This window comes from Thunnus albacares, chromosome 19 (genome assembly GCF_914725855.1).
Source record: "Thunnus albacares chromosome 19, fThuAlb1.1, whole genome shotgun sequence".
Taxonomy (NCBI): Eukaryota; Metazoa; Chordata; class Actinopteri; order Scombriformes; family Scombridae; genus Thunnus; species Thunnus albacares.
This window is the reverse complement of record NC_058124.1, coordinates 974,394-999,206: the sequence shown is the minus strand read 5'-3', so window position 1 is coordinate 999,206 and position 24,813 is coordinate 974,394. Positions and strand designations below refer to the sequence as shown.

At 39.8% G+C, this 24,813-nt stretch overlaps 1 protein-coding gene across 1 annotated transcript; it reads right to left on the bottom strand.

Moving 5' to 3' along the window:
- Positions 1-1,040: 1,040 nt before the first annotated feature.
- Positions 1,041-24,058, bottom strand: sacm1la (SAC1 like phosphatidylinositide phosphatase a). The gene is made up of 20 exons (XM_044334909.1): positions 23,952-24,058; positions 15,707-15,804; positions 15,328-15,402; positions 15,114-15,241; positions 12,261-12,410; positions 12,048-12,107; positions 11,892-11,925; positions 11,684-11,785; positions 10,723-10,808; positions 10,475-10,561; positions 10,325-10,393; positions 10,169-10,248; positions 9,862-9,960; positions 9,228-9,366; positions 8,163-8,232; positions 7,980-8,052; positions 7,769-7,862; positions 6,305-6,397; positions 6,156-6,213; positions 1,041-5,832 (listed from the first exon to the last, which is right to left on the bottom strand). Exons 1-20 carry the CDS (start codon positions 23,978-23,980, stop codon positions 5,696-5,698), a joined length of 1,761 nt encoding a protein of 586 aa, XP_044190844.1. The 5' UTR covers positions 23,981-24,058; the 3' UTR covers positions 1,041-5,695.
- Between the last annotated feature and the right edge of the window lie 755 nt (positions 24,059-24,813).

The window sequence follows — 24,813 nt, the reverse complement described above, 5'->3', positions numbered from 1 at the left end:
TCTCAGCTCAAATTGTTTGAAATGCATCTTTGATACATTTGACGGTAACTTAAATGCATCGACGGAATTGTTAAGTTTTTCGTAATATTTGCAAAGAAAAAAAAATCAGCAACCAATTCCACAGAGCTGAATTAATTTAGATTTATTCTGATAGACCTCAAATATCATATACAATCCATGAAATCCATTAAAAACACAAATACAGGTTTTTACAATGTGTTGATGATATTTTTATATAAATATAAAAATGGCTTCTGTTTATGAAAATTCGCTGTATATAAACAAAGTGATGTCAAGGCAAAACGTTTATTTTATTCTTACTGAAATAGACCTTCGGTGATGATAAAATGAATTCATACGTTTTTCCTGTATTACTGTATTGGGCTCATTGTTCGGTCAGTTTTTTTTAAAAAGTGACTGACCACGTGTGGATGCAGAGCAAATATGGATGCTTAAATCTCCTTTTGTGGACATGCTCATGAAACTCCTATTCATCCATTTATCTGTGTAACAGAACTATAAACTCTTCATATTTGTATTTTGTCATGTTAAATTACTGGGCTTTCCTCTTTTTTACTGAAACGATCTCTCTTACTAATGATATATTTTTTTTTCATTTTCATTCATTTAGCATTTGTTTATGTTTTCAGCTGATAATGGTCAAATGTGTCTCTGTAGCTTGATTTGCTGTGGGTGGCCAGAGCCAGGATTTTAGTCAAAAATAAAGTCTTGGATTTGTGGTATTTTATTCAGTGAACTATTCATGTATGTTTTCTGTAAATTGTATATCCCTATATGATGGCTTTATTTATTTGTAGACAGTCTAAAAACACTGGAGTCAGCACATAAGATAATCACCATGTGTTGTGTAAACTCTCACCAGTATTCCCAGGGACAATATAGAGGGATGAACCTCAGTGTCCAGTGGAAGTGGTAGTATTGCATCAGTTGTGGATCTGATGCAGCATACACATGCACTGTTAAAGTTCCACGTAAAAAAGAGGGAAACAAACGCCCAAAGAGGAACGGTGCCATAATAGTAATATGTGTGTGTTCACTGGAGTTTATTGACAATTACAGAAACCACTGGAGGAAGTCTGGTTCTGGAAGGAGAGCGCTGAAGACTGCTGAGGAGAAACACAAGATCATTTACATGTTCCACCACAAACTATATAAATGACTCTGGCTTCATACCACTGTTAGGACTTGTAGAATGTTGTTTATAGCTTTAAAATGATACATTTATACCTATACAATCCCAATGTTCCTAATATATGACACTACAGGGGAACCTACAGACATAAAAACACCAACATCAGCTGTACTGGATGAGGTGTTAACATCATTTGCAAGACACCTTTTCAAACCATTAACATATGCATTTCTGTTGGAAATGTCCTCCACTAGGCTTTGTTGTTGTTCGAAACAGGGCCGTACGCAGGATTTTAGAAATACTGAGGTCGTAATTTTAAGGCCCCCCTCTAATGTCCTACTCCCCCAAGAAATGTAGAGCTGACACTTAAAAATGGTTTCTTCCTTATTTTTAATGATTTGGATTTTTCATATTTCATTTCCTATAAGATTTGAATAGTAGAATTCCCCCCCCCCCAAAAAAAAATGCAAAAGCATGACCTCTGTGTCATCACTGGAAGCAACGACCCTGCTTCCAAATGTATGTAGTGTCGTAAAGCACAGTAAAGTTTGCAAGTCATGTTATACCTCACACATCTCATTCTACACCTTAACTGAGCAGGTTTTTATGTCACAGTAACATGTCATTGGCTTCATTATTGATTAACGTTTACAAGCAAAACAAATGCAGAAACTGTAGTATAGATATAATGATCACACCCAAAAATAAACCAAAGTATACTGTATGACTGTGGAACCTTTAGGCTATTTTAAACCTGCAGCTTCACCAACATGATGGAAAGGAAACATCTGATCTTTCATCCTGTTTCATAACAAAGATAAGAGTACAATTTCCGAACATACTTCAAATAAGGTGCTGCTGACTGACTGTCACTGCTTATCCAGATAAAACCATCACTTCCACCCACAAATTATATTACATCTGTAAATACAAATATCCTTTTTAAAATGTACAGGCATTACAAGGACATGTTCATGAGACAGATTTCACCTACACTATACAAAGTTAAACATGAGCATGAAAAAATCATTCTTGATGTTATGAATAGTAATTTGACAAAAATGAAAGTCTTATTTCAAGCTCCTCTTGCTAGCAACGTCATGACAACGGAGCAAACAACTCAATTTGCTAATAAAGTCCATGAGATGCAGTTGAAAACTCTTGAAAAAGCAAATATGTGAAAGATTTTTTTTTTTTTAACATGTGGGCACAATACTGCACAAACAAGATATTATTTAATAACTTGTTTGCAAGTTAGCACAACATATGCCAAGTAATCTTGTTAGCACAAGTCATTGTATTAAATAGCTTATGCAAAGGCAGATAATATCTTATGTGCATAAGATATATAATATATTGCTTGTAAAGGTTAGTACAAGATTCTATCATGCACATAAGATATCTTGTTCGCACAAGTTCTTGTTTGCACAAAATAACTTGTTCACACATATTTAATTTTGTTTTTTAAGTTTGTTTTTGTTCACAAGTTATATTGTGCACACAAGATATAATTTAATATCTTGTTCCCAAAAGTTACCTTGTTCGCACAAGTTTTAACCTCATATCTTGCTCACAAAAATGATCTTGTTTGCACTAGTTATTCTTGTTCGCATAAGAAGGATCTTGTTCATAGAAGTTTTCTTTAATAACTTGTTTGCACAAATTATACTTGTGTGCATAAGGTATCATCTAATGTCTTCTTCCTTGTTATACAAAGTTACATAGTTTAAACAGAAGTTCATCAAAGATTCAAGATTTTCTTCAAAAAGCTAGCATGATCAGAGTACATTTAGATAAATGTTTCACTAAATTAACAAGAGTTTAAACCTCATTTAATCACTCACCGGCTTGTGCTACTTGTTGGTATGACCTGATACATGAGATTATGTTTGCTAAAACACCACTGAAAACTAACACCACACAACCTGAATGTCGCTGAATGAGAAATCATACACAGTACAAGAAGGCATAGTGAGTGATTCCCCTAAAAGAAACATCTGAAATCAGCATCAGAGGAAGGTTTCAATGCCCAACCAGATCTTAAATAATCATATGAAAGGTTCAAATGTCCATGCCCTCTCCACTGAGGGCAGGCGTGTAAGGCAGTGATCCAAGAGTGGACTCTTTCTCTTCTAGACTGGAGCAACTTCATCCCAAAACCTCTGAGGAAACCCGACTGAAAGCATTAATGAACAGGTGCATGGTGGACTACAGAATTCCAGAGCCTCTGTGGTTGCTAAGTTTTCAGGTCAAAAATCCCAATTTAATGAAACCATTATTTTGAGATCTCATATATTTTCAATATGGACACATTTTTTGTGCTTCTATAGATTTTTAAGTCTGCAAAAAGAAGATGCTGACTGAATTACCTTGTAGATAATAGTCCTGACCACAAAAATGTGAAAAATCACGACTGATGAATGGCCATAAAAATAATAACAATCTTGGATAAGATGGATGTAGCTGTATAGGTTGTTGTAAGTCAACTGGAATTGGTGTATTTCTTATATCATTGTGAAACAACTGCTGCTGCAGCTTTTGTGTTGACTGAAAATTCGTCACTTGCCACTGATAGGTTAGAGCAAAAACAAAACTAACAGCCAACATGAACACCATGAAGAAGAACAAAAACACAACTCAACAAATTTTACACTCAGTAGTGGTTTTAAATTGTTATCTCAGAATAAAAAAGGCATTCAACTAAATAAGTAAACCATTCATTAATGTTGTTCTCAGGCTAATGCAATATTGTAATTAAAGCTTTAACCAGGGATGACTGGTTTAAAAACTTTAATGTGAACAGATTCAATTGGCATCTAAAGAAAATGAAAATTAACTGATAGTCACAAGAAAACAGTGACGAATCAGAAGCTATGATAGTGGTTGCTAAGCTGTTAACTTCCCATTTTCAGGATGACCAAAGAAATGCATTACTTACAACAACCTGTGGAGCTGCATCAATCTCTTTCACACTCGTAGCCATTTTTGTGGCCATTTTTCGGTCACTATTTTTTATAAATGTATCTAGGTAGCTAGCTATGCAGGAGGAATTCCATTCTTAATCCTGCCTACAAAGCTCTGATTGGCCAATTGTTTCTAAAACCATTGAAAACATTGTAAATGAACACCACACCAGACCTCTCTGAATCACCGAACGCAGAGATGTGGGTGATGGTAGCAACCACAGACCCACAATGCAAATGGACACATCATTAATATGCAGGCAGATAATTTCATGGTTCTCCAAAGTGCAAAAACAAGATGGTGAAGAAAGCACTAAGCCCACTGCTACAACAGAATCATCATGCATACTTTCCCAAGTTAGATTAATAGGAAGACATAATATTCACTCCTACTCTACCTCCACCTGTTACATACAGATTAGCCAAATATTTATACTTCATACACAAGTTTGTAAGGCCTGGTACATTCAAAATCAACATGTACATTATGTAGAGTGCGCTCCATTAATCAATTAGACACAACATACAGTATATGTTTCAACATGTGCATGTGTTAAGTGCCACATCGTTGACTGAGACTGTTTAGGGTTAACTGACATTAATCATCTGTTTGGGATGAATACAATTACACTAAGTATCTTTAAAGCTGCACTAATCAATATCTTTATATTAACAACGGATCACATGACTATGTGTAATGTGAAAAGCATCACTCATAGTGACTAACGAATAGAGAATTATCACCCAACTCTGAAAAAATACAGGTCTTTTTAGCCCATTATAGGTCATTGTTTTGGTTTTACAGCCCACAGATCTGCTCTCATCAACTTTGTTTCCAGCAGCAGCAGGCAGCTATGTTCAGTGACAAAACTCCGATTAACCCACTGAAACTAACTGCTCAGCGCCAAACAGCACACAGACACAGTTAGTGACCAGCTGGTGAAGAAAGTGAAACATTTAGTAGCTAAAAAAAACAGATATTTTCCTCAGGCATTGGTGGAGACCAAAATGAAAACATGAATGGGATGATAGTGTTGCTCTTTGTCTGCTGAATGTGTTTGCTAGCATGTTCTTCATATCAGCTTTATATGGTGACAATGTCAGATATGTTCTTGCTGCCCCCAAGTAGCCGATAAAATTAATTAATGCAGCTTTAACTATAAGTTGTGTAATGAAGCACAACAGAAAGATACTTTCGTAATAAGAATGATTAACAAATAAGAAAATGAGCACTAGCGTAAGTGTATAAAAATTACAATTGTTGTGGAAACTGATAACGCTGAAACGGTTGACTTAAGCGGCATCACAGAACCTCTGTATAACTAACAACCTAACACCAACAACAACGACAACGCAAAGATACAGTATGAGGAATGTGGGAAATAAAATGGAACCCTTGTGAAGGAGTGTGTGCGGGTGAAACATGTTGCAGACGAATGCATGAAAAACTGAAGCCTTGAGGGCAGTATGGAGGCAGAAGATCAGTCTAGAGTCCAGACCTGGAGAAGAAGAGGGTGAAGATGATGAGGTATATGAGCCTGCTGGGCCCAGCTGCTCCTCACACACACATACACCATACTCAGTCCATCTTCTCCTTGTGAACCAGTTTGGGGGCGTCCACAAAGTCTTGGCCGTTAAACAGGATGATAGTGGCTGTAATTGCACTAGCAGCCCCCCAGAACATCACGTAAGCCAGAGTCTCCGTCCATGTGTCACCTGGAGGACGACAAACAAGAGTCACTTAGAGGCATAATATACGCACACATGAAGGCTTCCCTATCTATTTTGGAGCACTGGTTATGTGTAGGCATTATAGAAAATGTTAGATGATCACAATGTTAAGTTATATTTATGTGTAAAATCCCAAATGAGATATTCTGGGGTCAGCCCTAACCCAGTTTTGACATTTAGAGCCAGAAGAATGAAGAAAGATATGAGGGAAGATATGATGGCCAAAGTTAGAAAAATAAGACTCGCTTTGTAAAAAAAAAAAAACAAAGATGACATGAGTGCAGATCGATCAGTAAGGAAGAACTTACCAGCCATGAGAAGACATACGATGCACATGGAAAATGCCACCAGCATAATGATAGGCAGCTGCAAAAAGAAGAGATTTAAATGATTACTTTGACAGTCACATTCACTGCTGCTGCTGCTGGGAACAGAGAGAGAACACTGACATACTGACCGTGAGGAACTTCCAGTCCTTCTGCACACGAAGAGGAGTGGGTCCATCCGACTCATCGACAGCAAAGTTACCCAGAAACAGGTCAATGGAATCCTAAAACACACGCAAAACCATACTGACACATGGGGTCGGTACCACAAAGCAAGTTTAACTTAGTCTGGCTCTCTTTGGGTTACCTGCTTCACTGAGCCTAACATTTGTGATCCTGAAAAACCAGTATACTTTGTTTTCCTATCCTATCCAGCTATGACCTGGATATTTATTACAAGTTCGTTATTACAATTAACATCATTAGAACCATGAGTGGAGCACTTAATATGAAATGAGATTCAGTTATAGCGGCAGCAAAAAGTGACCAGGTTAACAAGGTTCAAAGTTAGCCAGCTTCATGATACTGGAAAACATGAATTAAACCCAAAGATAGCTGGCTAACCCACTAATACTGGCTTTGTGGGATACATGAAATGTATGCTCTTCTTAGGTCTGAAGCAGTCTCCACTCAAGTACGCAAACACACACGCTTCGAGCTACGCAAGATTGATTTCACGTGTTGTTGTGTTCTGGAGTGTGTCACCTGAAAAGCTATACGGTATCTTCTATGTTTTCTTTTTGATTTCTTCAGTGTAGTCAGCACAACAGTACACATTCCACTACAGATGCCATGTCTGTTTACTACTGTGGTCATTGAAACATTATCTTTAACTAGCTACATCGCCTCCCAGACAACTGAAATTGATCTCCTCCACCTGCACATAAGAGTGCACATTGAGTATGTTCACCAGGGTCGTATTTTTGTGTCGGCCGGGCCATTTGTGTAGTTGCGTGGGGCATGTTTCAGGCCTTAATCTCCAAAAGACTATGATGGAACTTTACCACAATCTTAGTAAATTGATGCGACTTGATCATTTTATCACAATTAAAAATATTCTGTTATAGAGAAATGTGTAGTTATTAAACCAGGTGATACCTTGTTCTCTTCGCTGCCAAATCCAAGAAAGCTTTGTGATGTTTAAGGCATCTTTAGACATGTGATCATGTAACTTAATTGCATGTCAAACTGTGCGAGATGGGTCTTATATCTTCTGTGTATGTGCAATATCAATTTTAGGCTGTCAGATTGGGTCATAGCAGCAGTCACATTGTGAGACTTTGGTCCTACATCTCTGACACTATATTTTTGAATTCTGCAGCAGGCTGCCGATGGTCTCCAAAGCTCCAAACTGGTCATTGGTGAACTTTGTTTTGCACTGATGACTACAGATTTCTCCATGTTTCTCTCCCAATTGCAAACTTTCATCTCAGACAGCCCAAAATCACACAGTGTGAAGAGGCCTTTGGTGTACTGCAGAGATGTCTAAGCAGTCTGTGATAGAGCTATGATGTTGAAGCAATGTATTTTTTAGCACTGTACCCATTCCTTCAATGATGATATAGCTACAACAAATCATGATATAGACATCATACTTGTCTGAAGCCATCAGAGAAGTTGTTTTTGTAGTAGCGGATCATGGAGTTCCAGCCATCCATCAGCAGCCCCAACCGGGTCCTCTTCCCGGTCCTGAAGGAGGAGACAGGAACGTTAATGAAACAGCAGCCATGATAAAAATAATTACAATAATAAGACTGCAGGGGAACACATTAGTTGACTGATGTGTGGTGTGAGGTGTTACTGTACCTTGTGAAGTCTGTTTTCAAGGCTCCCGTTCCTGCGTACTGCACAGCGCATGCATTGGCATTGTCAGCCCATGCTGGTTAGAGAGCACACACACAAAAGAGTGAGGACAAGCTCAGAGGCTACAGTTACTGCAGCTACTAATCACACAACACATGCTAACAGTCAAGCATAGAAGAACATTACCGTTCTTGTAGATCTTTTCAAAGTCAGCCTGCTCTTCGATCCGCTGGCCCACATTCAGAACCCCCATTCTCTGTGGACACACAGGGAGAAATACACCACTCAGTACAATTTAAGCTTCTCAATGTGAGCACAATGTGGAAATCCATCTTTGGGTACTTCCCATAGAAAGGTTTAGTGAAGCTTTATTGGGGAAGATAACCTGACGTACATTTGCCAAACCAACAGCTAACTTGATAGCAAAGCATACATTTTAGCCTGAGGGAGGCACTAGAGGACAGGAGTGTCCTCATGGAGTGTATAAAATAAAAAAGATTAATCCTCTGAGGAACATGTGCTTAGTCACTTTCAAGGTTCCTGAGCAATGAAAATCCAGTCATTTATTTTCAAGATAACATTCACAGACTCCAAGTCCAAGTTCCAATATATATATATCCATCCATCCATCCATCCATCCATCCATACACACACACACACACACACACACACACACACACACACACACACACACACACACACACACACACACACACACACACACACACACACACACACACACACACACACACACACACACACACAGGGCTGTGAAATCAGTGTCAGTGTCAATCAGTCAAGTGTTTGAGACTCTCTGCTTGACTTTTTCAGCCCTTTAAGCAGACTTATCATAAATCCCATACTCTTCAGACTTCGTTGAAGTGATTACAATCAATATTTTTGACAATGTATCTGATGACAGTGTGTAATGTGTTGTGCATGGCTCATAGTGATGAACTTATAGCTTTATAGCTAACTTTATAGCGAGTTTCAGCTCATTGTTTAGCTGTCCCGCTGCAACTTAAATGTTTTGGTTCACACTCATAGCGTCTTTTTCGGCCGTAGCAGGCAGCTGTTTTCAGAGAAGAAGCTTTGTTTACTACCTGCTCAGCACCAAATGGCAAACAGACACAGTTAGCTGTAGACTAGCTGGTGAACATAGTGGAGCACCTTTGGAAAACAATGTGTTTTCTTCAACATGCCTGTTGAAGAGGCCATTTGGTTCAGCTGCTGTCCGTCTCATGTGTTTACCTGGAGCTGAGACTGTAGGGAACGTCGGGCCAACAGGCTCTGGATGACGTTGGTCCTGTCCAGGCAGTCCATGCAGTTACTGCGGAAGACTCCTCTCTGCTGGGCCACCGTCTTTCCCTCAGAGTTCAACATGAAGTAACTGCACACACAGAGAACAGGTTTGCTTTCTCCTTCATTAGGCCTAGACCGGGGACTTCCCATGATGCACTGAGCTCCTCTCTCCCTCTCCATCTCTATGCACTCATGTCCCATTAATGCATATTACTAACTTGGCATGTTCCCCGTAGTTTTGTGCTTTCTTGTCTTGCAGGTATCTATGGATCTGTGGTTGCCAACCACCTGCTGCCCGCATGGTCCTGCTTGACACCCACTGCCACTTCTATTATTATTAGTCATATTTCTATTATTATTATTGTTATTGTTGTTCATCTGTCTCCCTCTCACTCTCTCTCTCTCCCCTCTCCCCCTCCTTCTTTCTCTCTCAACTCAACCGGTCAAGGCAGATGGTTGCCCACCTACAGCCCAATTCTGCTGGAGGTTTCTTCCCATTAAAAGAGGAGTTTTTCCTTGCCTTGACTTGACTTCATGGTATACAACTAGATATCAGCCTCAGAACAGCTGCTGGTGAAGTTACCAGTATTCATCCTGCGTCTCAGCAACATCATCCACCAAGATTTGAAGACGATCCCATCTCATGTGGCTGCACTCTTTGTGGAAGTCGAAGGCTATGTAGCTAAGGATAGAAGAGACAATGTCCTATTAGTCTGATCAGGCAGAAATGTCCAGATCAACTTTTTTTTTTTAACCTCAAAACTCATGTGTGGTCTCCTCTTTCAGATTCTGTTTTCATTTAGGGAGCATCGTTATATAGACAGTAGAGAGAGATTATTAAAATGTCTATGTTCACAACACAGTGAAGGTGGATACTGAGTGACACTTACTTGAGCATGCCATTGTTCATACCAGACACCATCTTGGAAAAGGCCTGTTCCAGTGGCTTTTCTGAGCCTTTCTGATTCACCTGAAAAAAAGAATACACACATTGGCCTAGATAGGCTTTGCTTCTATTTAATAAATAATGGAAAAAGGAAGCTTACCAAGTTCAGAATGGTTTGCTTCCCATAGATGAGGAGCTGAGAGTCAAAATGCCTCTGGAAACCATCCATCTATACATTGGGACAAGTGGTTAGCATCATAGCTATCACTATTAAAACAAGCACAGAGAAACTGAAAGGGCCTGCTCTTACGTGATTGGTGGTTTTGCTGATGATGGGTTTGGGTTTGTATTTGAGGTTGGGCCTCTGACTCCAGTAAAAAGGCATGGAGCCTCGTGTCTGTGGGACCAAAAAACAACCTTGGAATGTCATTTCTGAAATCTTGCACCTCTCAAACTTAAATACATCTTAAGTAATTGCACAGAGAGGTGTAGAACAAACCAGGTATACATTTAAGCCTCAAACAGTCTTTAACAGTATGCCATAGCCCTCATACTTGCCTGCACAAACGAAGCCTTTGCTCCCTCATACAAAACGATCTGCTCAGTCTCCACAAAGTTAGCGGCGTGGCCTTCAGAGTCGATGCCTGTGGGGCAAAGAGCACGGCAGCAAACATCCATGATCACTTACGACAGCTGCTTCCTCAGTGAAAACACCAAAACACTGCAGCCAACATTAAAACATAGCTAGAGCTGCCAACTGACAGTGATTTCATTATTCATAAATCTGTAGATTATTTTTTAACATTCTGAGAAATAGTCCAAAACCCAAAGACAGAAGAGTTAATATTGAACATTTTCCTTTGATCCATATACTTAAACAAATACTATTGTTGATTCGTTTTCAGTCAATCGACTAATCAATTAATCAACTAATTGTTTCAGCACTTAACATAGTTCATAAGTCTCATCTTACAAATCCCTGAGTCTTAACAAAACAAACCCAGTGACAACGCTCCAACATGGACCCAACTTAAAACTTACATTGCCAAGATGGTGATTCGGTTGCATTGTTGGTAATGTAGGCGCCAGGTTTGACAGGGAAGAAAAATATATGCACTAAAAAAAGATGGTATCCCCATCCATCCATCTCCATCACATTCTAGTAGTGCAATGCTAAATCTGTGGAGTACTCTTAAGAATGAGCCTATAGTCCCTACACTATTGAATCTTGACCTGATCTGGACCAAAGGTACCAAAGACATTTGCGTTTGGTTCCTCTGCTTTTCTCACTCCTTCTCTGTGAGCAGTGAGGTAGTAAATATAAGCAGTGTTTTTAAATCTAAACTCAAAAGGTTACATCAAAAGTTACGTATAGTTACAGTATACTGTTTGTTAGAGGTAGAGACGTCGTTTTTGACTCACACACTATTACAGAAAATAAAATGATGACTGTCTGTGAAGCCTGCTTGGTGCAGTTGGAAAAGAGACTGCTCCAGGGTCCTCCTTCAGGAGCTTTTACCTCTGACATAGTATCTGACGCCAGCCCGGAAACAGCTTCTCCTGGATATGAGGATCCATTCAAAGATCTTCCCATTTATACGGCATGGCTTCATGACAATGACTGGATAGGTGGGTCAAGGAAAGGATTTCCTCAAGAGTTTGTCCAAAGCATAAGAGTGAGATTTATCATATTGTATCTTTAGTTAAACTTTCAGTGAAAAGGATACAGCCGTGGACAACAGGTAGCGCAAACTTATGAAGCTATGGGGAAACCCAGACAGTTAATGTAAGATGAATAGAATAAGTACAAAAATATTCACTTTCATGACTGATACTTAAAAAGAAGCAAGATGCTTCAACAGTGGACAGTCATATATGTTTACCTCTGGCTGTGCAGCCAGTTCTCTCAGGAGATTTCCATTCCACACAAACCTCTGATCTGCCTGAAAACCACAAGCAATATGATTCACTCATCAACAAGTTATCCATCAGTTAAAGATACAAAAGCATGTGGCAACACCTATGTACTTATCATTTAGAGCAAAGTTTTGATGAGTGAGCCCACATAGAAATGCTTCATTAAACAATAAAATCACCCTCTCCAGCAGGGTCATCTCCTGGAAGTCGGGGCTGGTGTTGGCCAGTCGCTGCAGTGTGTGTGTCAGGTCGTAGTCAGTGCAGAAGTAGAAGCCGTCTGTAGTCAGCACATTGTTAATCATGGACAGGAAGGTCTTATTCTCTTGAGACTAGAGAAGGGCAGAAAAGAATGCAAAAGTCATGACAATGCACTTTACAGAGCACTGGGAAGTGCACACATATATGCTGTACTGATACTGTATGTGTTAAGGACACACAGATCCAACTTTTCCCCTCAAATTCTGATGCGAAAATGGCAAAAAATATGAGTGAATACATTTTTGCACATAAAAGTATTTAAATTTGCAGAAAACTAACCAAGACTGAGATAAAAATTTACATTTCTTTGTGCCCTACTTCTTTTTCACTCTTCTGGTCAGTAGTGGAGTCTCCCAGCTCCAGTAGCAATGATGATATTTAGTTTTTCATGCTTCTTAACACAAGAAAAATTTGGGTTTAGCCGATCTTGGTGAGTCGACAGGAGGATGGTGACTTTCGCTGACAGGCAGTGTGTTTGAGGTAGGATCATAACAATTTTATATATTTTATATTTTTCTATAATTTTGGGGGCATTTTAAGATATTAGATAGTGACAGCAGAGACATGACTGCCCACATTCAAACAGGGACACAGCAGTTCATGGTTGAAATCTTAGTTGCCATGTATTCATTTATTTTTACAGGGACACTAAAACTTTGTTGTATATGAGTGAAAACAAGCTGAGAAATTATAAAAAAAAAACGTCCTCGATCTGTTTTTGGCGTCTTCTGTTTAAAATCAAAGACTAATCGTTTCAAAATGGGAATTCTAAGAAGTAAATCTGCTATTGTTACTTTTGTAAAAATACAAGCCTTTCTAGAATGAAAAAGTGTAGCAACAGTAACTAAGAGGGGTCTGGGCTTTGTGAGTATTACATCATGGATAGCTTGTGTTGCTGAGGGCTTAGCGTAGCCTTCCACCATTCCATTCAGTCTTATGAGGAGGAGAGCAGCAGGGTTACAGCGGTGCCTGTTGTATCAGAATGAGTTGCATGCTTTCTGAGCTTTGTGCATCTCTGCTGGGCTAATAGGATCTGGCTGCTAAGCCAGTTAGCACAGAGAGTGAAGCCTGACGTTACACCTCCATTCTTCTTGTTGACTGATTCCATCTGCTTTCTTACATTCCTCTCTCTTGATCAGCTCTTTGTCTTCCTGTTTTGCCAGTGACTCTACTTAGACTAGTTTGTGTTTGCTGCTAGGTTACAAAACAAAAAATACAAAAAGTACTGCTTCTTGATAAAAGCCACACGCGCTAGTCTAATTGACTCAACAGGCCATTGTTTCCATGCTATTTCTACACTGCATAAACAGCGTTTTACCATGATCCATACAGTTTCCAGCCGAGGCTGCTCTTTTAATTAGTGTAACAAGAACAGAGGCAGCAGCAGATTAATAATGCACTGTCTGCTTCACTGAAATTAGATATTGTGATTCCAAAGAATCATCTTGAAACTTGAGGTCTCACTCAGAGTCACTGGATGCCAGTCACAGACACATACAAGTTGTCTGAATTTCCAAACCACTCAACAGAACGGAGTGTGACAGTCTTATCTATTAGACTGTAGCAGTAAACTGATCGTATGACCGATCCACCAACACATACTGTAGGCCTCATGACTGCTGAGCTGCTCCAAATTACAAAGTTACAACTTTTTTTTACTCTTTGAGAGACTTGGAAGGTTTTGTTATCATAGTTCATTTTCATACATCTGAACTTGAACTCGGTTACTAAGTGTAACTTACACAGGCCAACTGATCCAGTCTATCCTCTGTGCTGCCCATTTATAGTCCAGTCGACCCAGTTCAACAGACCTTTGTTACACAGCAGATATTTTAACTCATCATAGCAGAAAGAACACAGGTGGAAGTGATGACATTAATGATTACTCTGTTTTATTCAAGTGTACAAAAGGAAGCCATACTGGTGAACCATCATGCACCACACCAGGGTTATAAATTTGGAAAAACTAAACTAAACAGGCATCATTTATGTTATTTATTGCACCTGTGCTTTTCCTGCTTTGACAAGTCAAAATGGGTCTGTCCCAACAGTTTGTTTGGTTGAGCCTAATTATTTATCCAAACAAATCACCTGAGCTCAATAGTACCATGTACAGTGATGTGTACAGGATGTCCTTGTTAATCAAGCATGTCCCAGTGAGCTCTGATAAATCTCCATATTCCTGTAGTCTTAATAGGTACTTGGGCACTGTGGCATTCATTGGAAAAATGTCACACAAGTAGACACTTGACTATTTGCAGATACTGTAAGTGTGGGTATTGGGATGGACCCAATGTCTGCTGTGAACAAGGTCTATATCAGCAGTGACCCTCACAAATAGTTAGCACAACCTCACTGTGGACACAAAATAAATCTAGCTGTCACCATGGCAACCTGCTACAGGGCAAAAATACAGCGAGGTCCCTGAAAAAAACTTGTCAATATAGATATGTGACATTGATAATTGTTACTTTCATTTGGGCAAGCAAAGCAGGGAGAAACAACTGGTTCACCAATCAAAAGCTGACTACAATAAATCAAATCAATGTCTTTGGAAATCCTCCCTGTAATACATTCATCAGATGATACTGACTTTCTTCTGTATTCATTAATAATTTACTGTTTATTAAAATGAACAACATTTTGAAAATACTCTTTCTCACAGGGGTAGCCAGACTCAGATGAAAAGGTCAATACTAATATAGAACCGTGTGTCTAGTACAGACACAGGTATAGGAGGTGTTTAGCCTAGCTTAGCATATAGACTTGCTGACCTGGATCTCAGACAGATGTAGCACGGTCTTCTTATAAGAGATTATATCGAAATCCACAGCCTTCCACACAGCATGGCCCAAGAGGCTGCCCACGTTCCTCTTCCTGGTGATGACGATCAGGTACATCCCTGTGCGCGGCGAGAGGTCCAGTCAGAGCTGGTGTATATTATACTGTACAGGCTACAACACAGTGTGCCATCACTGTACTACCTACCTGCTACTAGACGGATGGTTCCCATGATGCCACAGATAGGCCTGGTGACTGCTGAGGGAGGAACATCTTTTTTCCCTGTGGAAACAAAACACCACAATGATAGTTTTTTTTTTAAATTCACAATTCAAGCTGGATTCTCTACTTCCTGCTGTGTGCTTCAACTGAAATGTCAAACTCCCACATAAAGTCCGACTGAAATTACATGACATCACATGTCACGGGCAGACAGAGTGTTGTTAGCAGTGGTATTGAAAAGTAAGAAACACGGCAGCATCTAAGGACTCAAAGGTAGTAAGAGCACAGGATTGCATATACATTTGTCTCAACCATTAGCTTAATCTTTGTAGTGTCAAAGGTGCAAACTTTATAAGGTTTCTACCTGCAAGGGTCATCTCATTCGAGACCCTGTCGATTGCCAGGACAGCATCAGCCCCCTCATCACAGGCCTCGATGAAGAACTTCTCTGGGGTTGTGTGCCTGCGAGAGAACGAGGGAGACGTCACTCTGACTGCTTTGCAACACAAAGTTTTACCATTTGCAAACTGTTGAGTGTGTGGATAACAATAGAATATGGAGAATATTGGATGGGATAATATTATATCAGATAGGATATTGCTGTATACTGAATAGGTATTCTAAACTCTCAAATAGTGGCCTGGCCTTTATCCACCTCAACTGCAGAGAGAATGAGGCCTGGACGTGAAACAGATTTATTTTTTTATCGTCCCTTTTTTATATATTTGATCATATTTTAATAAGGACCCCCCTTGTTTCCTGATGTGCTCCCTGATTTCTCAACAGTTCCTCCATGTTTACATGTTGTCTTGCTAAATTAAGTATAATTTCCACAGTACTGAAAATAAATTCTCTTTTTAACACAATATCTCCTGTTGCCTCCGCTTCGCAGTTTTTAATAACTTTACAGTGTATAGAAACAAAAAGAGGGACTTTGTCACTAAAAAGACTGTAATGTTGAAAGATATCTACTTGATTTGACTCCTTTGAAACACTGAGGCTTCATATTAGCTTCAGATACACTTTTAAATATATTTTTGCACAGAAGAAGGACTCTGGATTTTGGCCCCCATCACTTACATTGTAAATACATTATCAATCTTTTAATGGTCAGTATGAACAGGAGGAACGATTATGACAAGAAAAAACGGTATCAGGTCAGGTGCCCATGGTTCGTTTGAGCACCTGACTGTTGTTTTAAGACAAACTTGAAAAATTGTGAACCCGTCCTTTAAAAAGAAAAGGTCAGGTAATAATAAGGGCGCTCCAATCAGGACTCCCCATGCTCGGAACATGTTGTTGAATGCAGCAGGGAGAACCTCCACGGTAAACTGTGCAGTTAGGCTCAACATGGATGTGGGACATACACTGGAACTCCAAATTCACTTGTGAAACTGACTGATGTGATGCTGTCCTTCATAAGGCTGTCAAAATGTGCATACATCAGTGAAATATTTATGCCCCAAGGCAGAGTGTAGCATGGATGAATCCTGCTGTTATCAAGGCATATGAATTCCATTGTTTTGGCTTATATCTCTTTTGGTTTCTTGCTGTATTTGCTCTGGGGTTGCTGTCATTGCAATGTCTCTGTTACCAACAGCTGAGTGAGTGGCCACTGAGTTGCTAAATGGTCCCACTTGCTCTCTGCCTTAGTGCTAGCTAGCTATTCCTTGACGTGACTAACCTTCAAATGTCTGATGACATTTGTGGTGTTGAAAATTTTGTTTGTGTTCCTCCACAGGGGAGCACACCTTGCAGCACACCTTGCAAATGTATCGTCTTTTTCAGTCACTTGGTACCACTGCCAGACCGGTGAAGCCATTTTAGTGGTGCATAGAGAAATTGTCTTGCATGTTTTGCATCATCTCATCGGCTCTTCTGATCGACCTTTATAGAGACCATCGATCAAACTATTTAGAACGAATATGGGCAGATAATGATCGGTGGCCGAACGATTGGAGGACCCATTGGTGAGAGTAAAGGTCGTCTTTATCAGTGACATTTGTTCATGCTGGCCACACGCCTAACTGTTATGAGCGACATCAAGTTTATCATAAAGAGCTCGTTCCTGACAGCACCTGTTTTCAAACTGACTTAAAGCTGCTCCAAGTTGAGACATGTTTAATCTGGATGCTCCTCGAAACACACTACACCCAGAACACAAGGCACAATGACACTCCCAGAAGCCTCCTCTGTGATCAGCACACAGCCTCACACTCAAAGCTACCAGACCTGTTAACACTTCAATCACTGTGAGAAAGACAGAAACTGACGGGACTGAAGAGGATCAAAATACAGTGCAACCACTTGATGTTTCATAGCAAGTGAAGAGACAACGTAAGCACAGAGACCGCTGTTTAACCCCTGCATCATATTCTTGCTTGTGTTCAAACAGGAGGGATCCTCACAGAGTGAACTGGTAGCATGATGTTTTCCATCAAGTAAAGTATTTTGGAACATTCAGGTGCAGCCTGAATCCCTGCTGGCTCTGGATGTGCAGCTCTATAGCTGATTGCAACCTCAATCATCCACAATCATCTTAGCCTACGAAACACTGAAATTTGACATCCCTGTAGGTACATCAACAGCAAAAACAGCCGCTGTATAATTCCAGCATGGACCTTGTTTCATGTTATCCTCTTACTCTCTCTCCACGTTTCCTGTCCTTTGTCTACTATCAAACTATTGAACAAAGTAGTATAACTAACAGTTATTTTCATTATTGATTAATCTGTCAATTATTTTCTTGATTAATCTATTAGTTGTTTATTGAAAATTGTGAAAATGTTGAACACTGTTTCCCAAAGCCCAAGATGACATCCACAAAAGTCTTGTTTTGTCCCAACCAGCAGACAACCCAAAGATATTCAGTTTACTATCATAGAAGACTAAAGGAACCAGGAAATATTCACATTTGAGAGGCTGGAATCACAGATTTTTTCCATTTTATTTAAAAAAAAAAGAAAAAAGATTCAAAACGACAAATGGATTACTCGACTAATCATTGAAACTTTAGAATAAAAGGTAAAATGTAAAAGAAATGTAATTAAAAAGCAAGCACTGAAATTAGCAAAAAGGAAACAAGGTCAATTGAAAGAAACTGCTTATTATCAAAAGTCAGGCTGATATAACAGCAGCTTTCCTTTATTCAATATGTTAAATGGACCAGACATCATAGCAGCAGCTTGAGTAACACACAGCTTTAAATCCCTGCAGCAGAAAAATGTGACCTCCTGTTTAGCCGCAGTGACGTTTGGTGCTCTGGGTGATGTAGTGAAACACTCAGCTGCTGTTGCAACACAGCCACACAGACACACTATTGTTGTTCACAATCTAGACCACACTACAACTGCCTGTGCTACACCAACACAATGTAGCATTACTGAGCATGCTAACTGTTAAAGGGCCACACTAAAGTTTTTGCATGTTTTAGCCCATTTACTACAAACCCTTTACTTTACTTTAAATTTTCCAAAGCATGCTGAAGTGTTTCAGATTTTTGTTTTTTTCCTACATTTCAAGAAACCATTGGTTTTCATTTATCTCTGTATAACGTCAAAATCAACTTGCAGAGACCTGAAACTTGCTTGAATTCATCACAGTGTGGCAGTGCAGGGTGATTTAAAAACTTAAAAAGCAATGTATCATCATGCAGTAATAAGTTTGAAAATAAGAAAATTAGACATGTTGTTCATTGTAATGAACAAAGCTTCAAGGCTTCTCAAAATTATTAACACACCATGGATCAATGGCTGCCTGGAATGTTAGGAAAACATATTCATAAGTCACAGTAGTAAGGTAAGGTAGTAATGTAAACACCCTATGGGCTCACAATTTACAGTGCTGCTTGAAAGTTTGTGAACCCTTTAGAATTTGCTCTATTTCTGCATAAATATGACCTAAAACATGATAAGATTTCCATTTAAGTCCTAAAACTAGATAAAGAGACATCAGTTAAACAAATGAGACAAATGAGAAATGTTCGTTTATTGAGGAAAATGATCCAATGTTACATATTTGTGCGTGGCAAAAGTATGTGAACCTCTAGGATTATCTACACATTTGAAGGGGAAATTAGAGTCGGGTGTTTCAATCAATGGGATGACAATCAAGTGTGAGTCTGGGAGGTCCTGCCTTATTGAAAGAAGAGAAATCTGGGTCTTCACTATCAAAGTCTATGCTTCACAACACAGGTTTGTGGAAGTGTGTCATGGCTCGGACAAAGGATATTTCTGAGGACCTTAGAGTTGCTGATGCTCACTACGGGTTACAAAACCATTTCTGAAGAGTTTGGACTCCACCAGTCAATCGTCAGGCAGATCGATTTTGAAGACATACAACACCATTGTTACCCTCCCCAGGAGTGGTCGAACAACAAAAAAATCACACCAAGAGCAGGCATGTAATACACCAGGAGGCCACAGGGAACGCCAGGGTAACGTCTAGGAAACTAGGGCCGTATTCAGACCAAATCCGGCGGTGTGGCGTTCAGCCACAGGGTCAAGTGGAGGTGTGGGGGGGTTGTGGGTGTGTTTATTTGTGCTCTAGAACGTAACCGCTGTGAAACAGCATTGGTGCTCTCAGCTCTCTCTCTTTTTCTCTCGTCTTTTTTTTAAACTGAGTCGAGAAGCTGACAGCAAAGTTTAATTTTACTTTTAACGTTATAATATAAACAGAAATGTCCTCCCCTCCACCTAGTAACGTCTTTGTCTTCCCTTATGGCAGAGTTTACAGCTCTGATCAGTCTGATCTCCGGCTGTGATTGGCCACCACAGCCTTCAGCCGCAGAGACGTCGGGTTGCGTTTCTCCAAAAGTTGACTCTGGCTCAACTTTCCGGCCGCAGTCCGGTGTGGCGCCGCAGCGGCCAAAACAGCCGCAGACAAAACGCACTACCTCCATTCAAATGAATGGGAGGACTAGTGTTTTCGCCGTACCGCCTGATTTGGTCTGAATACAGCCTAAAGGCCTCTCATGCAGTGGCTACAGTCAATGTTGATGAGTCCACTATCAGGAGAACATTGAACATCAATGGTGTGCATGGCAGAGTTGCAAGGAAAAAAGACACTATTCTCCGAAAAAGAACATTGCTGCCGTCTATGGTTTGTTCAAGACCACGTGGATAAGCCAGAAGGCAATTGGAAAAATGTTCTGTGGATGGATGAGACCAAAAATGAACTTTTTGGCTTGAATGAGAAGTGTTATGTTTGGCAATGAGCAAACACTGAATTCCAGCATAAGAACTTTAACCCATCTGTGAAACATGGTGGTGGTAGTATCATGGTTTGGGCTGCTTTGCTGCCTCTGGACCAGGACAGCTTGCAATCATTGATGGAGCTTTGAGTTCTGAGTTGTACCAGCACATTCTACAGGAAAATGTCAAGGTATCTGTCTGTGAACTGAAGCTCAACAGAAAGTAGGTCATGCAGTAAGACAACGACACTAAACGCAAAAGTCGTTCTACCAAAGAATGGTTAAAGCAGAAGAAAGATAATGTCAAAGTCAAAGTCAAAGTCCTGACCTTAGTCCAATAGAAATGCTGTGGAATGACCTGAAGCATGTAGTTCATGCAAAGAAGCCCATCAGCATTCCTGAGTTGAGAATGTTCTGTAAGGAGAAATGGGCAAAAATTCCTCCAAGCTGATGTGCAGTTCTGATAAACAGGTACTGGAAATGTTTGGTTGAAGTTATTACTGCAAAAAGGGGTCACACCAGTTACTGCAAGCATGGGTTCACATATTTTTTTGATCATTTGCCTCAATAAATAAATTAAAAAGTTGGGTTTTTTTGTCTCATTTGTTTAATTGGGTTCACTTTATCTAGTTTTAGGACTTGTGTAAACATCTGATCATGTTTTAGGTCATATTTATGCAGAAATACAGAATATTCTAAAGGGTTCACAAACTTTCAAGCAGCACTGTAAATCTGTGGGGTCACAGGATCTAATAAGACAGTACATAAATTATATGGATTTTTCTGACTGGATGTATGGATAGCTCATAGACGGCTTAGCCAAGGTAGCCTGGTTACCCTGATAGACTGTAAAAAATATGGACGTAGCCACTATGACGTCACTCACTGGTTTCTGAAGAGTGGTTTTGAGGCTCAAAGTGGGCGGCTCCGGCCGTCGCCATCATGGCAGTGCCTGACTCCGCCTAACTCCTGGCTAAATCAAAATGGGCAAAGAGGTGGAGCTGAGGCGGGCCGAATGAAGCCTGGTTGCTGAAACAAGCCACTTAGCAGCTAGCAACCTGTCACTCAAAGCGGCTGTGTTCTTAATTATGCATAACTTTACAGCTTAATAAAATTTAAACGGGTGAGTTATAAAAAACAAATCATCATCTGTACAGTTTTCATGAAAGGGGAAATTAGCAATAGAGACCAAAACCGTTAAACTGTGAACATGTTTATTTCTGCTGTAAAGTTGGGCATTTTAACATGGGGGTCTATGGGGATTGACTCCCTTTTGGAGCCTCAAGTAGCCATTTGAGGAACTGCAGTTTTTGGCACTTCCACATTGGCTTCATTTTTAAGCCCCAGAGGTTGCTGCTTGGTTACCCTGCGGTGTCACTGTGGTCAGAATGACAAAACAAGAGACCCATAACACTGACTGAGTGCAACGCTATGATTAAAATATGCATATCTCCATAGTGAAACAATCCTGTGTCTCCTCGTCCCCCTCCCCTCTCTGTGATGGTCAGCTTTGAGTGAAGCTGGTTGGAACAGCTATAAACACATTTGATTTCTGATGTGGTTGGGCAACAGGTAGTAAGAACCAGTTCTGAGAGAGAAAAATAAAGTTAAAAAGTATTACAGTAAAAGTAATGGTTTGGTCCCTCTGACTGATATATTATTCTATATGACATCATTAGATTATTAATACTGAAGCATCAGTATGTAAGTAGCATGTTACTGTTGTAGCTGCTGAAGGTGGAGCAAGTTTTACTACTTTCTATAGAGTTAGACCATAATTTAGCATAAAGTAGCTGTCAGCAGGTGTCCTTGCAGAAACAGAACAGTTGTTTTCCTTTTCCACTGTGGCAAAACTAAACTGTTTCAGTAATGGAGCTGGGGCAGAAGTTCAGTCAGGAAGACTATCTTTGCATCTTTGTAGTTATACTTCTCATACCATCATGCCTTTCACATTTCTCATGCATGCTCACTCAATTTCCTTTGCTGTCATTATCACAGGCTGTCAATTGAGCATCAGCGGTTCACATCAGCTGATCACATCTATTGGCTACACACCTCCATTGTCAGCCTATCATCTTGTGGCTGTCTTTTTAAATATGTTTTTCTCCCTCTCTGCCTTTAGTGCTTTCATGCTGCTGTTATGCTCACCCCACCACGTCCCCATTACTGCCAGTCTCTCGTTTGCAGATTCATCACTTCATCAACCTCATCAGTCTTATCAGTCTCAGCCACCACCAATGTCTCGACTCCATGGGGGGATGTCCCTGTATTACACAATGTCCCTGTAGAGTCTAAGCGCCAAAGACTTTTGACAAGACTAATTATCAATATAATCTGTACAATAAACAATTATCTTTGCTTCATTCACTTGTCTCTCCTGATTGAAATAGTTGTTAGCCAATCAGTCACTGTAGGATGTTTACATTTTTAAAAACAAAGTGAATTATATTAAATAATGTTTTCTGTACATTTTATTTCGGACGTAACGGTCTAAATGTCAAAGCACCTCCACTATGCCAAGAGTGCATTCAAATGGAGAAATACAAAACCCCTTTAATTTAAAGTCATGTTGAGGCTCAGAAATAAATGATTGTAAATACCAGAATCAGCCTTACAAAACTCCGCATGTTCACATTTATATAAAAGGACCAGCGCTTCCTGTACAGTCTCAGTTTAAATGTCTAGAGTGACTGAGTAGCACTCTCCATCCTCACAAACTCACGGTCAAAACACTGACGGTCCACCGCCACAGGACAGGTGGGGGGAAGGACTGGTTGAACTGGGTAGTTAGCACTTTGAATGAGGCGGAGTGCATGAACAAGGGTGTGCCTGTAAGAGTACAGGGCGCTGCCAACTTTCAATAAAAGTTATGGAGGGCTATAGCTAACGTTAAAATACACCACGTCAGTGTTGGGTTGAATGAGGTTCATTAATTATCATAAGAGTAAAATAAACACCTTACGTTTGATTGAAATTTGTGTCATAAAACAGATGTCATATTCTTAACCCTGAATGGAGCTGACGATAGTTTTTTTCTAGCATGATATAATTGACGACAAACCAATAAACTATTATTAACCCTCTGCTGCTAGCTAACTCACTACCTCCATGTTAGCACTGAACGACTGAACTCCTCATTAGTGCTTTTGGTGAGGAGAGACATTAGGCATTAGGCAGCTTTACACACCGTGTACATGTCTACATAATGATGCAACCAAGATATATTCTTCATAATGAATGAGTGTGGAGTGAAACTTGACTGGTTCCTGCTCCTCCAGCCGCTGTGTCATCTATCTGAACGCTGCTTCTCAACCCCAGCTCCCGCTTTTACCTCAGCCTTAAACTCTGCCTCATGTTTGGACTTGGAAATAAGAAGAGGGGTTTTTTAAAACCGATTAACTATATTATATGTACTTACAAATTGTATCTCTCGTAGGCGGTCGCCATCTTCGCTCCGTCTACCTGACCTCAGTGACGGCAGCAGAGAGTCTGTGGGTGTTGCCAGATACAAGTTACAGAACCGGTTTAAAAGCAGTAGTGCTTATAATGCAGCTTTTCCTTCCAACCTGGCACCCATGAAAGGGGTGACGCATGACGCCGAGTGTCATATGTTGTTCAGTCCGATGGTTCAATCACAATACAGTGCTCCTGTATCTGTTTGGATAAATCTGTACATTGGTATAGACTGGTAAAAACATGGCAATTACCCAGGATTTTTTAAAATTCAAATAAGGTGTGAGCGGTGTCTGATGATATCGCACAGGTGTTATTCAGTTAATTCAGATATTGTAAAATACTTTGCTCCGTCTGTCACCACACAGATGAAACGACAACTCATCTTTTTTGGGGACTATACCTTTAGTCAGACTTTTTGGTACGACCTTAATAAAAAAAAAAAATCTTAAACAGAAAAGTAGATACTCAACTCAAACTCAAAATTGAATTTATTTATTTATTGGCTGATGAAATATCTCAATAAAATGTAATCTTATTTCTTTATTAGCAAAACTTCATATACACGCCAGCAAATTTGCGAAACAGAAACCCGACGTTACTGTCTTCATGTTCTACTGAAATCCTATACACTAAAATACTGCACAAACTCTAAAGCTGTGATATCTAGAGCCTTGTGTAATTAATTGAATGTTGTTTATTTTTGTTTTGTGTTTTTATGTCTCTATTGATGTGCACTGCCTCGAGCAAAGATTGCCTTATTGCTGTTATTGGTGATCCTGATGTAAATTCCTTTGTGTAAATAAAGTTTAAATTAAAAAAAGTAA

What these genes read in the sequence shown, in the direction of transcription:
- sacm1la (XM_044334909.1), bottom strand. Translation starts at nt 23,980, where the DNA reads ATGGCGACCGCCTACGAGAGATACAATTT. An exon ending in GCCTACGAGAGATACAATTT is followed by an intron (nt 15,805 to 23,951) that starts GTAAGTACATAT and finishes GTTCTCTCGCAG; the next exon opens with GCACACAACCCCAGAGAAGT. An exon ending in TACATCTGTCTGAGATCCAG is followed by an intron (nt 12,411 to 15,113) that starts GTCAGCAAGTCT and finishes GCCCTTCTCTAG; the next exon opens with TCTCAAGAGAATAAGACCTT.